Below are 16,802 nucleotides of genomic sequence, written 5' to 3'. Positions count from 1 at the left end.
TAGAAGATACATGACTGTCGACATTGTTTTGACAAGAAGCTAAACTGAAAGTCGATGTTGAAAAATTTATATGCAATCCATTTAAGGTACAGTCAAGCATTTGTATTGAAAAAAAAGTGTGCAAACAATTTTACTTGTCAATTTGACAAAAACTGGGTCAAGATTGTTCGTTGGTTGAACATTGTTCAGATTAGGGACAGGAATCTTCTAGGCAAAACGATGTTTTTGGGACTAGGGTATACAATCAGGACTCACAGATATAAAAAAATAGGTGTCCAGCTAGATTTTCATGCGTCCAGTAATAATCAAATAAGTACATTGTATATACTCATATGGTCTGGAACAGATACAGTGTACATGCACATACATTTTGTATATAAGTTTTCATTTAACAAGTTTAAATTGGGGGAGTTAGCAGACCTTTGTTATACATTTATAAATATTTATTATGCATGTAATTGAAAGTCAGAGTGCACATATATGTAAGTAACAAATTGCTTAACACTAAATGGGCCCACCTTTTCAACCAAAAAAATTTGCCCCACATTCAAAAAAATCTTCCCACACTGGTTTCCTAACTCTTAACTCTTCTGAATTACGAAAAAGGGTTAAATCCCATTAGTTGACTCTTGCCAGCTTGCCCATGTTGCCCAAATTATGAAAATGGGTAAAATCCCAATGAATATAAATATAAAAAGGTCTGCCAACACCTCCAACTTAGATTTAAAATTATCGTCCTTCGGGGAATCCCTATGCCTATATCACCCTGCACAGTCACTTCATAATGTTGGCGTCATGGCTTTGAGACAAGAGCAGGCAATATCAATGACATAACAATATTTGAGGAGACGTTATCGTCCTTCTCTACGCTTATATCACCCTGCTCTGCTGCTCCTTAATTCTCGTATCAAAACGAGACGTACCGATTATCAGGTTATCTGCATGTTGATATCGTAAAATATCAGCTGCGAGACATAATATGAAGCTTTTTGTCGAGTGAGCGTAGCGAACGAGATCAAAAAGCCTTCATATAATGTCAAGTAGCTGATATTTTACAATATCAATATGCAGATAATCTGATAATCGATTTATCGGGCTATATTTGCGTGTTTGGAAGTGTTTTCTTTGGCGAACAGCACAAACATATGACTTGATAAGTTCGGGTCAAAGTTATTAACGTCGGTTCAAACATTATGACGTCGCTGATATGTCCGGGTCAAAGTTATTAAGGCCGGGTCAACGTATTTGACGTCACAAAGACATGATACAGAATAATATTAAGAGCTGAACAGAGTGATATAGACAGAGGGACGACTGATAACAGGCATTATCAGTGATGTCACAACGCGAAAGGAGAAGTTATCAGCAACGTCACAATGTGAGGGGAGACATTATTAAGCTTACTTTCGTCAAGCGTAATACTGTCTTAGGTATAGGGAAAAGACCAGTAATAGAACGATAAAATGATAATCTGGTTTTCTCCTTATAGATATTGTAAAATATCAGCTGCGCGACATTCTGAGAAACTTTTTATCTGGTTTCAATGTGTTTGCTCGCCATAAAAGGTTCACATTGTGGCTCACGGCTGATATTTTATGATATCAATGTGTAGAAAACCTGATAATTTATACTTATCAAGCTTGTTCTTTTGTGAAGCGTAAAACTGTCTGAGGGAGGGGAAAAGATCAGTAATAGAACAATACACAGATAATCATGATCAGATGTTCTTTAATTTGTATACAAAATGTAGATATCATAAAATATCAGATGCTTGACACAATGTGCAGCTTTTTAGCTCATTTGCTGCACTCACTCGCAAAAAAAGTTCACATAGTGGCTTGTGACTGATAATTCACCAAATCAATGTGTAGAAAACCTGATAATCTAAACTCATCTACACAGAATTAAAAAAATCTTGTGATACTAATAAACATGTATGTTCATACATGTATGATGAAATCATAATCTTTTAGTCAGTTTAATTGAAGTCTGGAGCTGGCATGTCAGTTAACTGCTAGCAGTCTATTGTTATTTATGTATTATTGTCATTTTGTTTATTTTCTTTGGTTACATCTTCTGACATCAGACTCTGACTTCTCTTGAATTGAATTTTAAATGTACATATTGATTGTTTACTTTTCTACATTGGCTAGAGGTATACATGTAGGTGGAGGGTTGAGATCTCATAAACATGTTTAACCCCGCCGCATTTTTGCGCCTGTCCCAAGTCAGCAGCCTCTGGCCTTTGTTAGTCTTGTATTATTTTAATTTTAGTTTTTTGTGTACAATTTGGAAATTCGTATGGCGTTCATTATCACTGAACTAGTATATATTTGTTTAGGGGCCAGCTGAAGGACGCCTCCAGGTGCGGGAATTTCTCGCTACATTGAAGACCTGTTGGTGACCTTCTGCTGTTTTTGGGATACTATTGCTTTCAAGCAATCTGTAGACTTATACCGGTGGCTCAGAGCATTTCCCTCACATCAATCGTTTTATTCTAAACATTAAGGAACATCTCGGATTCTTATTATTGTCTTGCTTTTAAAGGTAAAAACAAACAAAGGGATTGAACTTAAACAACTTTCCTATCATGTTCTTTTCATAATCTTTGTTTGATAATTCCTTTGACTTATATGTGTGTTTTTAACAACACGGAAAATCAGAATTAAGCAGTTTTTGTATTTAGTGTATTTATAAATTTAGAAACACGTCAGAGGGAAATCCCAGTTTTGGTAAAATGCGAGAGTTCTCTGAATTCGGATCAATCTTTTTCTGTCATAAGAACTGAAGTGGAGTTTTTCTTATATGTTACCGTTATGAAACTGATATTTGAGATTGTATTTCCATAAAGAATAGAGAACCATCTAGATCGTTTAATAAACATTTAATATACATTCTTGCTTCAGGGTTTGTTTTGGAAATTATGCGCATGCGCATAGTTTTCTTGACTTCAAGGGGTTTTAGATTGAATGGTTGCTCTAAATTCCCCACTCAATTAATTAATTTATAACTCATGTGATCTTTTCTATAAATGTCTGCTATTGAGGGTAATTGGTGTTGCATAATTTTAAATCATATGCATCATTTAAATTAAAATAAATATCATCCACATCAAAGAAAACTCCTTTCGGCGAAATGGAGTTTTCCGTATTATCGTTTCGAGTTGTCTCCCTTCCGGAAGTAACTTCTGTGAATTCTGAAATCGAGTATTAGCTCGTTCTGTCAACAAACGTCGTATTATATTAAAAACGATCACAGTTTAAACCGATAAATGTGTACGGGAAGGAGTCATGATCACTGACCCAACGGAAATTAAATATTTTAAGAGTTAGGAATTGGTTGCCTCCTAAAAATAACGTAGGAAAATAGGTGATAAGATAATGTACGAGGTGAAATACCTTCTCTCACTCTGAGTTTCGGTGACTGCTGTGGAAAGTAAACTTGGAATTGATAGTACAAAAAAACCCACAATAGGTCTAATTACATTGTTCATACACTTTTATCCGGGATTGGCTCTTTGTAACTATTTTACATGTGCAGTTGAATTAGTTTTAAAAATAATATTATCCAGCTACATGTATACATGTGTCAATGAAACAACGGCAATTGTATCCCTCAGAGCAATCTGCTCTTTGAATTTTTTTCTATGGTTGGGTTGTTGTCTCTTTGACACATTCTCAATTTTATGATAAAAAACGAAAATATTGAAATATGATTTTGATTGACAACTGAATTACAAAACAATTGTATCTTGTACATGTCACATTTAAAGTAAAGTTTATATAATGTGTGTACTAAATGTAAAAACATTGTGTGCACTTTACAGAAAGTAACATATAGATTTGTATATATATGTTCAGTTGTACATGTACATGATGTACACGAAGTTGATGTTCTTATAAAGTATTATGCATGTACAAAATGTAACTAGCAATTGTTTGGCTCATAAGTAATTATATAAGTGACTTAATTTAAGTCCATTATAAACTATGGTGTAAATAGGTCACTGTAGAGAACCTTAAGTGTCATTATACATGTACATGTACAGCTTCCATCATCATTGATACATGTACATGTACATTATAAAAGAGGGACGAAAGATACCAGAGGGACAGTCAAACACATAAATTGAAAATAATCTGGCAACCCCATTGCTAAAAATGAAAAAGACAAACTGACAAACAATAGTACACATGACACAACATAGAAAACTAAAGAATATAAGCATACATGTATATATAATATGTATTAATATGAATATACATGTAAGAATATCTTTATAAAATATTTGTTACTTTTATACTGCAAGAGTAAAACATTTTTAAAAGATGACAAATCAATATATTACCTGAATCATTGATTGATTACTGATTACCTGTTAATTAATCATCACCTGTGATCAGCTTATTTATACAGAGAAAAATTATGACTTCACTCAATACCGTGAATTATTATTGTTGGGAAGAAGGTGTGATCTTTTATTACTAATTATGAGCATGGCACTTGCAGTGTACACTGTACATGTACATGATATAAGAATTAAAGATGGGGTATGAGTGCCAATGGGACAACTTCTCTCCATCCAAGACAATATTTATTTTAAAAGACTAATAAAAAGTAAACCATTATGCATTTTATTTTGTAGGCCAAAGTATGGTCTTCAACATAAAGCCTTAGTTGCTCAATTTTAAGTTTTTGTGTTTTGGTCGGTTTTTCATAATATAAATTATAACAAACTGTACATATATAGGTCAACTATATTTGTTGTATGGAAAGCTTGTTAGCTGTAAATGTATGTCTGGTCGGGATCACCTGACCTTGACCTTACACAGTCAAAAGTACATAATTATTTAATAATAACAGTATACTAAACATCTATATTATATACTTATACATCAAGTTATACATTTTATTACAAACCCATACATTTTAGGGCTTTTACCAAGAGATTTAAAGCAATACCTAGCGGCCAGATTTCAGAAAGGTTCAGTTGACCATGATTTACAGCAAACCATTAGAGATAACTTGTATTTGAGAACGGTGCCTTGTAAGTATTCCTGAAAGTTACTGTAGTCCATGTTCTACATTAGACCACTCGGTGTAAGTATCCCAGAAAAGTTCTGTAGGCCATGTCATGTTCTACATCAGACCACTAGAAAGTTTCTCTACATGTAGGTCTTCTATGTGTGAACGCACAATGGAGTTTATGTGAGGTATTGTTGCTCACATTGACACGTGCAGTTTTGCATAAATCTGTCTACAGAGTATCATAATTATTTAATCATTATTTAATGACGTCACATATTGATTAATTAATGAAGTAATATTTTGACATTTTACATCACAGACATCCTGTGTGTTATGGTACGAACAGTTTATGAAATTAAGGGCCAAAAGCATGCATTTTTGTATTTTCTGGAAAATAATATAACTTGTTTGTACATTTGTAAGTATTAATCTCTCTGACATTGTACATCACAAAGGGAAGGCTGGGATTGAGCTTGGGGGTAATTATATAATTGCCCAAACATGCTGGAATTAGGGGCAAAAAAGGTGCCAAAAACAAGCATGTTTCTGGTTTCAAAATATCAAAGTGTGTCTCTCTAAAATTGTACTACGATGTTCCATATTACAAAGGGAAGGCTTGGATTGAGTTTAGGGGTAATTGCTCCAAAGGTCGGGTTTTAAAAAGATTTTTGGGGGATTTTTTTTACCAATTTTTTAAGGGATTCTTATTTTATTTCTTTTAAATTATGAATATTTCATGAAGAATCTTCAATTGCACAGTATTGTGCAATAGATTTTTAAAATCTTTGACCACATTTATTTTGTGTCAGAAACCTATATATTGTCAAAAATTTGATCACAAACCAAATTCAGACAATATCAAGCATGAATAGTGATTCCAATTTTGTCCCAATTGCAACTGTACAGGGTTCAACCTCTGCGGTTGTATAAGGCTGCTCTCAGCCAAGCTTTTTATTAATTTTAAGTTAAGAGGGAAAATCCTTTACAAAATAGATTTTTAATGAAGTGTGAACCGTAGTAATTAAGTTGTATTAATTTTCCTGTGTTTGAAACCCGAAGCCTTTTCATAGTGTGAACAAGGTATATTAAAGTATTCAGAAAGGTTCTGTGGGCCTTGTTCCACATTAGACAACTCAGTGTAAGTATTCAGAAAGGTTCTGTGGGCCTTGTTCCACATTAGACAACTCAGTGTAAGTATTCAGAAAGGTTCTGTGGGCCTTGTTCCACATTAGACAACTCAGTGTTAGTATTCAGAAAGGTTCTGTATTCATGGTTGTCCATCTCAAATATGTGGGAACTAGTTTCATGCATATTGCGTAGCAGAAAAGATTTTTTTGGGGTGGCGGGTCAAGTCTATATCTGATTTTTGCCTCAGCAAATTTATTATTTTCAAAGATCTACATTGTACTTTGATGATTTAAACATGTAAGAATTTACTTTTATAGGTACAACACGTAAGCCTCGTCCAAAAGAAAAAAATGGGGTGGATTATACCTTCTTGTCAATGGAAGAATTTCAACATCTGGAAAGAGACGGAAAACTGCTAGAGAGTGGAGTTTATGGTGGTAAGCTACATGTACAATATACTTGATTTTTACTTTGTCACATAATCATCAAATCATTTTTTTTTTAATTACAGGATATAAGATATCTGCAAGAATATTTATTTGTGTGTGTGCTTAAAAAGCCGCAGAAATACATGTATATGGACATTTATGCTTACTCTGTTTTTGCTTCTACATTTATTAATATATGGAAACTAAAAAAAGAAATAAAACTAAAAGAAATTTTATGTGTTTTAAAATACTAATGTTTATATAACCTTTTTAAAATATTTTGTGATTCACAATTACTGGACATAAGCCTGTTTTGTTGTGCTGCATATATATCTAAGGTGTATTTGATTTTAATAATTATATTAATTTTTGCATCAAAAATCAATGCCATTGGTTTTCTTGCCATCGACTTTGCAATCATGTAAACAAAAATATATAGTTATAAGAGTTAAAAAGGTAGGAATTCTTAATAAAATAAATAGAAGCCCTTTCCTTGTATAACTGTAATAAGAAATTTTTGTAAGATTCAAGAAACATTATGAAAGAACTAGCTGGATACATGATAATTTTTAAATTAAAGAACAACACTGGGTTCTATTTACAAGAGTCTTTTGAAGAATCATATCAAGAGTTATCTTCCTTTCTATTTACTCATTTACAATAAAGTATTGCTTTGCTGATTGTGATGAGGCATTGGAAAAAGAAAGGTATAAATGAGATTTTAATCTGATTAAATTCTTTCTTATTGTAATGTGCAACTTTTTATGTTTCCAGTTTCACATAATTATAATAATAAAACTGGTCCATCTTCAGGGCTACATAAATTTGTCCTTCTTTATAAAATGACAATACATGAACAAAATAGTATCTGTTGATTTAAATCGGTTAACAATTGTGTGGTTCCACTCTATTGATTCTTTGGTTGTAATTGCTATATCAAATTAAAATGGAGATCAATTTAAAATACAGGTTAATGTTGTTCTATGTAGCATCACCTGGTCTGTTGATATAAAATACGGTAGATTTAGTCACATAGTATTCATATCATCATGATCATTGTGATGTTTTACTAAATTATTATTGTTTACATGCTTTTTGTTGATCAAAGCTTAAGCCATTTAGTTTAAACACATTTATTTATAGCATGTATAGTGGATTGGGAAACAAGTTAATGCAACTTATATTTATCCCTTTCCAATTTGGGTCATTTATCTTTTCTAAATGCATGTCATTTAATTTTTTTTATTAGCTCACCTGGCCCGAAGGGCCAAGTGAGCTTTTCTCATCACTTGGCATCCGTCGTCGTTAACTTTTAGAAAAATCTTCTCCTCTGAAACTACTGGGCCAAATGAAACCAAACTTGGCCACAATCATCATTGGGGTATCTAGTTTAAAAAATGTGTGGCGTGACCCGCCAAACAAAACAAGATGGCCGCCATGGCTAAAAATAGAACATAGGGGTAAAATGCAGTTTTTGGCTTATAACTCAAAAACCAAAGCATTTAGAGCAAATCTGTCAAAGGGTAAAATTGTAAATCAGGTCAAGATCTATCTGCCCTGAAATTTTCAGATGAATCCGACAACCCGTTGTTGGGTTGCTGCCCCTGAATTGGTAATTTTAGGGAAATTCTGTCCATTTTCACTTATTATTAGCTCACCTGGCCTAAAAGGCCATGTGAGCTTTTCTTATCACTTGGCGTCCGTCGTCGTTGTCGTCTGTCGTCGTTAACAATTTTTCAAACATCTTCTCCTCTGAAACTACTGAATGGATTTGAATGAAACTTAGCATGATTGTTCCTTAGAGTATCCTGCACAAAGTGTGCGCTTCGATTTTTGATCCGTCAAAAAACATGGCCGCCGTTACTTAAAATAGAACATAGGGGTCAAATGCAGTTTTTGGCTTATATCTCAGAAACAAAAGCATTTAGAGCAAATCTGACATATGGTTAAAATGTTCATTAGGTCAAGATCTATCAGCCCTGAAATTTTCAGATGAATCAAACAAACCATTGTTGGGTTGCTGCCACTTAATTGGTAATTTTAAGGAAATTTTGCAGTTTTTGGTCATTATCTTGAATATTATTATAGATAAATATAAACTGTAAACAGCAAAAATGATCAGCAAAGTAAGATCTACAAATAAGTTAATATGACCAAAATTGTCAGTTGACCCCTTCAGGAGTTATTGTCCTTTATAGTCAATTTTTAACATTTTCCACTGAAACTACTGGGCCAAGTTTAATATAGATAGAAATAATTGTTAGCAGCAAGAATCTTCAGTAAAATAAGATGTACAAACACTTCACCATCACAAAAACATAATTTTGTCATGAATCCATCTGCGTCCTTTTGTTTAATATTCACATAGACCAAGGTGAGCGACACAGGCTCTTTAGAGTCTCTAGTTTAAATATATGCATTTATATGTACACATTTAAACTTTTTGCATTTCTCTTTACAAAGAACTCTATTATTCTAAAGGGTGTTGTTCCTTACAGTTGTTTAAAAATAGAACAAATCAGAAGAAAATGAAGAAGAAAAAAGTTATTCATACAGCTGTTTATTGTTTAAATGAAAAAGAAATGGATTGCATGCATAAAGTATAACACTTCTAACATATTTACAGTTTTAAATCACAATGTACAAGTCATCTTTTACATAAAACATTGATAACAATATTTGAGAAAAGGACACAAATTGTGTCATCCTTGGGTTAAGGACCATGATGTTGGCATGGGATAATAGATAAAAAAACGTTTTTCAATAGATAATACTTCAAACAACTGCTCTGATGAATAGGTTCATCATAAACAATACAGAGGTTATCATTGGTTGTTTGTTTAAAGGGGGTATCAGATGTCCAGGAAACAAGTCCCTGATATGTAATTCTCCTTATGTATTCTTCTTAAGTCTGTGTTTTGATATATATACATTGTATTGTTTGTCACATGGTGGGTTTTCAACAGGAAGGATGCCACTGATGTTTTATCTGATTGGTATGTACTTTTAGTTTTTGTTTAGCTATTGAAGCTAGATCTATAAACTTTGCAGTACTTGATGATAGTTTTTATCATGCCAACTGTATATAATGTATATTGAAATAGTAATGGGTCCTCTATATAGATTTGAAGATAATGTCTGGCAAAAATTCATTGTTATCTTGGTTTATTGATTCATATGTTTTTTGTTTTGTTAGATTGCTGTCTCAATGAGATATACTACCATTTATTTGTAATACCTCAAAAATGCTATCATCTATTTAAGAGGCTGTCCAAGTAAATATCAGGCAAATCCTATGACATGGGTGGCACAACATATTTTTCCCCCACTAAATTTTTGGTGCCATTGCAATGTTTATATCATACAAAGGATATATATTTCAAAGATATTTTTGAATCAACAGTGGATGGCTCAGAAAATGATTTCAAAGTTCACTAACAAAGCAACAAAATGAAGAGTTATCTCCCCTTTTCAAGAAATTTTCAGTGCTTTCTATGTATTTTTTTCTCTTCAATATAGATATATTTGTTGCAGTTAACAAAAAAAACAAAATTTAACTTTGAGAAAGAATGAATTTGTGATATGAAATAGATGAACAAATTTTGAAAACAAAATATGTCATGTGCCATCCACTGCCTGGTTTTTCCATGGCCCGCCCCCTCTTAAGAATAAGTGGATGTACATGTGGTATGATTGCCATTGAGACAATTATTCACCTGAGTCCAATGGAAGCAACTGCAAATGTATACATGTTGTTCACTGCACAATGTTAAAACAACAGAACTCATACCCAAAAGTCCTGTTTTAAAAGGCCCACCTAATGTGACCTATGACAAAATATATAACAACTCAATATTAACTAAAATATCAATCAAAACTGATTATAGACTTGTATAATCATGTATTTATATCAGCAACTCATTCTAATTAAAAACTATTGTTTGTTGTTTGGATTTCAATGAAATACGTTGTAGTTTCCCTTTAGTTTATTGGTAATATATGGTTAAACATTATCTGCAATAATAGAAGACTTTATTGACAGAAAACAAGAAGGAATTTGAAATAAGATATAGTATAGAATTGTTTAGAAAGAATTATTAACTGTGTATTTTGTTTCAGGAAATCATTATGGGACACCTAAACCTCCTCATGAACCCAAAGGGCCACTTTTACGAAGAACTGGATCTGTTGGTCAAGTGGCAGATAAGAGAAAGAGAACTAGAAGCATTGGAGATCCTGGATCAGCAAAGTCATCCCCTGTTCCATTCCATGAAGAAATTTCAAGAAAAAAGTCGCTGGAAAGAGCTCACAGTTCTACAGACTTAGGTCCACTGCCACCAAACTGGGAAATGGCCTACACTGATGATGGCCACCCATACTTTATAGAGTAAGTAAAAATTCTCTCAAGGTTACACAGAATAAAATTGCCCTTGCTTGTGTATTTCACAGAGGTTGGGGTTGGTATTGATACACTCTAAAATATCTCTCTTTTAATTTTCATTGATGATGTTAATGATCAATTACATCTCCATTGGCAGCTCCTTTTAACTGCAACACCTTGAGTCGACTGCACATAGCATAACATTCACCATGATTAAACCAATTAAAAAGGGGGATTGTGATTGTAAACAAAATGAAAGGAGGAGGGATTTTGATTACAAAGAAATGGTTAAATTTACATGATATCTTCTCTGACATAGAATAGACATATTCATATTACTTTTTTTTTTAATTCAGTGATGTAGTATTAAAATTGTATCAAGAAGATGTTTAAATGTTTACTATGGTCACCAAATATGCAGATGCTGGACAACTATAGCTACTTGTATATTGTTAAGTTCAGAATAAGAAAACTGAAGTCTTTCTCTGCTATAAAGTTTTGTAACATCCAGCAGCGCTATAATTATAAGGAAAATGCATATGGAAACTTGGTTGTGGTGTAAATTTGTGATTGAGTTATTCCCCTTTGATTACATATAAAGATAAGTGAGTACACCACTGTTAAAAAAATTCTTTTTGATTGTATGTTTGTAAATCAGAAGATTCCATTAATTAAAAAATAACATTTATTACTTGTATAATATTAAAAAAACCTAAATAAAAATCTATATTATTCAAATCTTGTGATAAAAAGTTTGTTTATTTCAGTCATGATACAGAAGCCACCCATTGGTTAGATCCTCGTTTATATAATAAGTTTGTTTATTTCAGTCATGATACAGAAGCCACCCATTGGTTAGATCCTTGTTTATATAATAAGTTTGTTTATTTCAGTCATGATACAGAAGCCACCCATTGGTTAGACCCCCGTTTATCTCATCTACAGAAACAGACTGCTATGGATTGTAATGATGACGGTAAGTGTCTGCTACATGTATATCCCTTTGAAAAAAAACCCTAATAGTATGGATCATGATTGAATCCATTTTAGTATTTCTGTTTCATATGCAGCCAATGAAAAGCTTTTAATTGATAAAATGTAAAAAAATGATTAATTAAATTGGAGATCAATTGCACTAAGTGTTCATTTGTGTGTAATATTTGTTGTAGCTCCCCTAGAATGTTATTCTTACCTGCTTTTAGTTATGTCCATTGTCTTGACTATAGCCTGTTTACATTTGGTGAACCATATTTCAGAAGAAATTTTATTATTTTGTAATGGATCATTTGACTATGAAATGATACAAGAAACTTTTTCAGTCCCAGTGTCTCTCCTAACTGTGAGCTGTAGACAAATCTCTACCTTTATAGTTCAGTTTACTGTCATTTCCATCCTCTGTAATCATCAAACAATATCTAATAACTTATAAAATCTTATACTAAAATCTTTTTTTAAAGTGCACATGGGTAATAAAAAAAACAATACATATGATATGTACATTTTTGAAAATATTGAATTTGATTTCAGTGTCTATGCTATTTAGTCTTTATCTATCTCTCTCTCTTTTACAATTAAATTTAATATTTTCTCATAATGTACATACAATTAATCTTTAATTAATTTCCTCAAAAAAGTGGATATGACTTTTTTTTTTATATCTTACACCAAATCTTTATTGGTTGTATACTATCCATACTGTATTAAGTTTTCTTTCTCTGCCAATAGGGAGTGTTAATTTAGAAGGTAAGAATTCTGTTGTCCTGTTTTTATAGTTTCCTTGTTTTATCATGTTTATTGTGAAACCATGTATCACCATCACTTTCTTCTTACAATAGATCAGAACATGTACAATATGAATAGTTTTGAAGAATATTTAAAAAATGGGGTTTATACATACTGTCTATTTGCAGTAGACATTTCATTACCAAACTATCATCAATTTACTTATATTCCTGAATTGGTACAAAAAGTACATGTATCTAAGGATTCCAGCTGTCTATAGAGCTAGGGATCAAAACCAAGTGACAATGATTAGTTAATAGAATTTTCTATGGGTTCCAACTGACTAAAACTGTTGGGGAGTTTCAAGTCAAGCGAATCTGTGTGTGGTTTCTTCTTTTCTGTCTCCTCAGTAATCATATCCCCATCTTTTCAATTACATGTACATGTATAAATTTCATAATTATAAATGCATTCTATAAAAAAAGTCAATAAATATTAATTTTAAGAATTTTACATGTGAAAAAAATACAAAAGTATGGATAAATTGTCCAATGTTTTGAATAACAAGAAATCCGCTTGTTCCAAAAGATTCATGATATACAGATAGAAGTGATGGTGAAGCTTGATAGTTATTGCAGTTAGCTCCTTTTAGTGGTTGAGTTCACTCCCTTTGCATGCTTTATTCCCTAGCACTATCCTATCTTATATTGTGTTGTCTTGATTGTTACTGAGTTATTGCCTGTATGTTAATAGATTTAGTTGATGAGAATTCAATCCAAAGACCAATAATGTACATGTAGACTAAGAGAGTTACAGACATGGCAGAGTCATAGGTTTATAAGGGCAATAACTGTGTAATTCTTAATTGACATTAGGTTAAAATAAAATGGAAGAAATTATGTAATAGTGTTCTTTTATGTTTCTATAATATTTTAAGCTTTATTTTACAGCCTTCCCCGGTTATAGAGTACCTATATATATATTAAACAATGTATTTAAGTTAATTATTGTAAGTTTGGAAATTAATGTGTGCATTAATGTCAGTGAAATTTATCAATGCATCTCAGATTGATCTTGTATTCCAATGTTTAATAGTAGAAAACAGAAACTTCATTATCAAAAAACTGTCCTAAATTTTCAAAACCTATTTTTTTTAGTAACAATGTGTCAATGTCACCATGGGTGATACTTTGACCAAATATGAAATCGCTTAACTCTCTTTCAAAAATCAAAACAATTGTTGGAAAGAATGTAGAATTTTCTTGACCTCTTACTATGTATATATACAGAGGTAATTTTGGCGTAATAATGTCATCTAAAAACAGACTAACATGTTTTCATGGACCATGACAAGTTTGAAAACAGGAATTGAGCACTGTCCAACATTCTGAAGGCATAAATCTTGCTCAATTTTCAATATGAATCTTTATTCATATACAGTTAATGTTTCAAATATTTGAACACATATTGTGAAATGTAGTACTTTTTTCTACTAGTATATATATTTGATCAGAACAAAATGCAAGTTTTCAATAGTAAGAGTTAATGCATTCACTAATCACATTAATTTCTGAATTGTAGTGTAAACCAACTAATTTTCAGGATGGATTTATTTACACGACTTTTACACGTAGGAAGATTTTGTTATAAAAAAAAATGATCACAACATGTCAGAATTTTATGTTATTACAGAAGCATGGTCAGAAAATAGTTAGTTGGTTTACATTATAGGTTTTCATTTATTGATGAATATTTACACATAGAATATACATTTATTATAGAATTGTGATAGTTAGAGATATAAATAGAAATTTGATTGCATGAACACAAAAGGGACATAGCAAAATTGATGTTAAAATAATACATGTACCACTTATTAATACATACAACATGTACAACTCTTAAATTCTTAAAAACTCTAAAAACACGCAAACAGTCTAGAAATATTTTAACCCAGCTGACTGTGAGTTGATCATGACTGTCTTTAGCAAGTACAATGTATCATACCCATAGCAAGGTGTATCAAACCCTCTGTAAATTAAAATACTATCAAAGGCTACATAAGTTAAGAATCAGGTTATAGTGTGACTAAAAGTCAGAGTCAACTAATATGACCCCAAATAATACATCCTTGCTAAGGATCAGAGTATCAACGTCAACGATGAACAGTATATATCTATAATACAGTGAAAATGTACTAATGTAAATTCAGAAATTATTGCATGCATTTATCATTTTAGACTTAATTGGGATGTTGAAAAAAAACCTGTTCTTAAAAAAAAAAATCAAAATGTGAATTTATATTATTGCATTACAACCCTGCCTCATTTTTCATAATGATAAACACATGGCAAAAGTTTCTGAATTATAAGTAGACTAGTACCTATTTATTGAATGTAACCAATTGATAAACTTTTTACTGGCAGATCAATCAATGATCCAAGGCTTTGTACAATAATTATTTCAACTAACATTACAAACAACAATGTATGGTTGTACAATAGTACCAGTCATTTGATACAAGTATAAAATGAAAATGGAAAAAAAAACCATCAACTTAATTATACAGTGGATGACCGTTATATTGATTAGTTCAAGCATTTTAGTTACAGTTAAATCTGTTGACCTTTTATGTATTTCAATAATATTTATTTACCAATTATGACCTATTAATTGCCAAATTAAATGGAAAATTATTTGGTTAATATTGATTTCAAACCATGATTTTGTGAAGCTGACTACAGGATAAATTATTGATGATTTTGATTCCAATATCTTTAAGATGATACTTTGACATATAGTTCTCAGTTTTTTTCTTCAAAATGCTATTTCATTGAAATGTTAATACCCTACCAGTGGCGGATCCAGAAATTTTCATAAGTGGGGGCCCACTGACTGACCTAAGAGGGGGCCCGCTCCAGTCACGCTTCAGTGATTCCCTATATAAGCAACCAAATTTTTTCCCAAAAAGGGGGGGCCCGGGCCCCCCCCCCTAAATCCGCCTCTGCCTACACCATAATTTACCCTTCAGGGCAAACATTTGATTAAAAAAAAATATATATAGATGTACAGTATGCTAAACAAGTTTGCTAGTTGCATTGAAGACCTGTTGGTGACCTTCTGTTGTTGTCTGCTCTATGGTCGGGTTGTTGTCTCTTGGCACATTCCCCATTTCCATTCTCAATTTTATTGCTGTAGATTAAAAAAAAAATTCAATGTTGATAATGATTAAATATTATACAAGCTCACTTAAAAATCTACACAGAGCATGATCGTCCATGAATCAAGCAAATAGTGGTTGATAAGCCAGTGTAGAAAGAAACTATGTAGTAGAATTTAAGCAGAAAAAAGGGGGTGTTCTATAGATAAAAGAAATTTCACCCAAAAGAGCAATTCATGTTCAGACATAAAAATATTAATATGAAACGGAAAATAGAGTATATTATAAAACTATTGAATAATTAAAAGTATATCTTATTCAGTTTGTTTCATTTAATCATTTGTTATTGGATAAATTATCATCATTAACAAGAGCTTAAATGTTTGAGATAAAACAGTTCGTAATTCAGATGTAATTTTAAACACCTTATGAATCATGAAGTAACCTACATCTGATATATAAATAATGAAATATACATTTGATGGAGGAAGTTTTTAGAAAGGTATATGATAACAGGATGATTTATTTTTATTAGTGATCTTTGAGAAGGGTCAGCTTGCTCTGTTGATAGTTAAGATAATAATGTGAAAAGAATTAATATCTTCCTGTTCAAGTTTACTTTTTGATTTATTCCCATTGAGTGAAGAATCTTTTTCAATGTCATATATAACAAGTGGGGTGTAGTTTGCATTACCTCACATGCAACTTCTTGTTCCTTTTGTTTGAATGCTTTAGCTATTGCTTTGGACAAGTTTCAGTACTGTTGTTTGAATTTCCAAGTTAATACAGAGTTCAATATATTCGAACATGCATTTTATATATACCATGTTTTTTTAACTGGTGGTACTGATATGTCACAATTTAAGTCACTGAATGTGAAATGATAAAATGTGTATATGTTGTAATACATAACAAAAATATCCACAATCTAAGGTACTAGCCCCCTGTATATTTA

The 16,802-nt window shown here is 31.8% G+C and overlaps 1 protein-coding gene across 6 annotated transcripts in view; it reads left to right on the top strand.

Moving 5' to 3' along the window:
* Nucleotides 1-16,802, top strand: part of LOC134721039 (membrane-associated guanylate kinase, WW and PDZ domain-containing protein 1-like) — a 122,134-nt gene that overhangs the window by 50,146 nt on the left and 55,186 nt on the right. For 5 of the 6 annotated variants that reach the window (XM_063583754.1, XM_063583771.1, XM_063583737.1 and 2 more), the window contains exons 3-7: nt 4,934-5,047; nt 6,474-6,593; nt 10,704-10,971; nt 11,859-11,941; nt 12,691-12,708. In XM_063583754.1, the coding sequence (XP_063439824.1) occupies nt 4,934-5,047; nt 6,474-6,593; nt 10,704-10,971; nt 11,859-11,941; nt 12,691-12,708 (603 nt within the window). The remainder of the gene's footprint in view (nt 1-4,933; nt 5,048-6,473; nt 6,594-10,703; nt 10,972-11,858; nt 11,942-12,690; nt 12,709-16,802) is intronic. The other variant, XM_063583745.1, reaches the window with a different exon arrangement.

Source organism: Mytilus trossulus, chromosome 1, assembly GCF_036588685.1.
Source record: "Mytilus trossulus isolate FHL-02 chromosome 1, PNRI_Mtr1.1.1.hap1, whole genome shotgun sequence".
NCBI lineage: Eukaryota > Metazoa > Mollusca > Bivalvia > Mytilida > Mytilidae > Mytilus > Mytilus trossulus.
The sequence above is the reverse complement of the archived record's forward strand: the minus strand, read 5'-3'. Positions and strand labels throughout refer to the sequence as shown.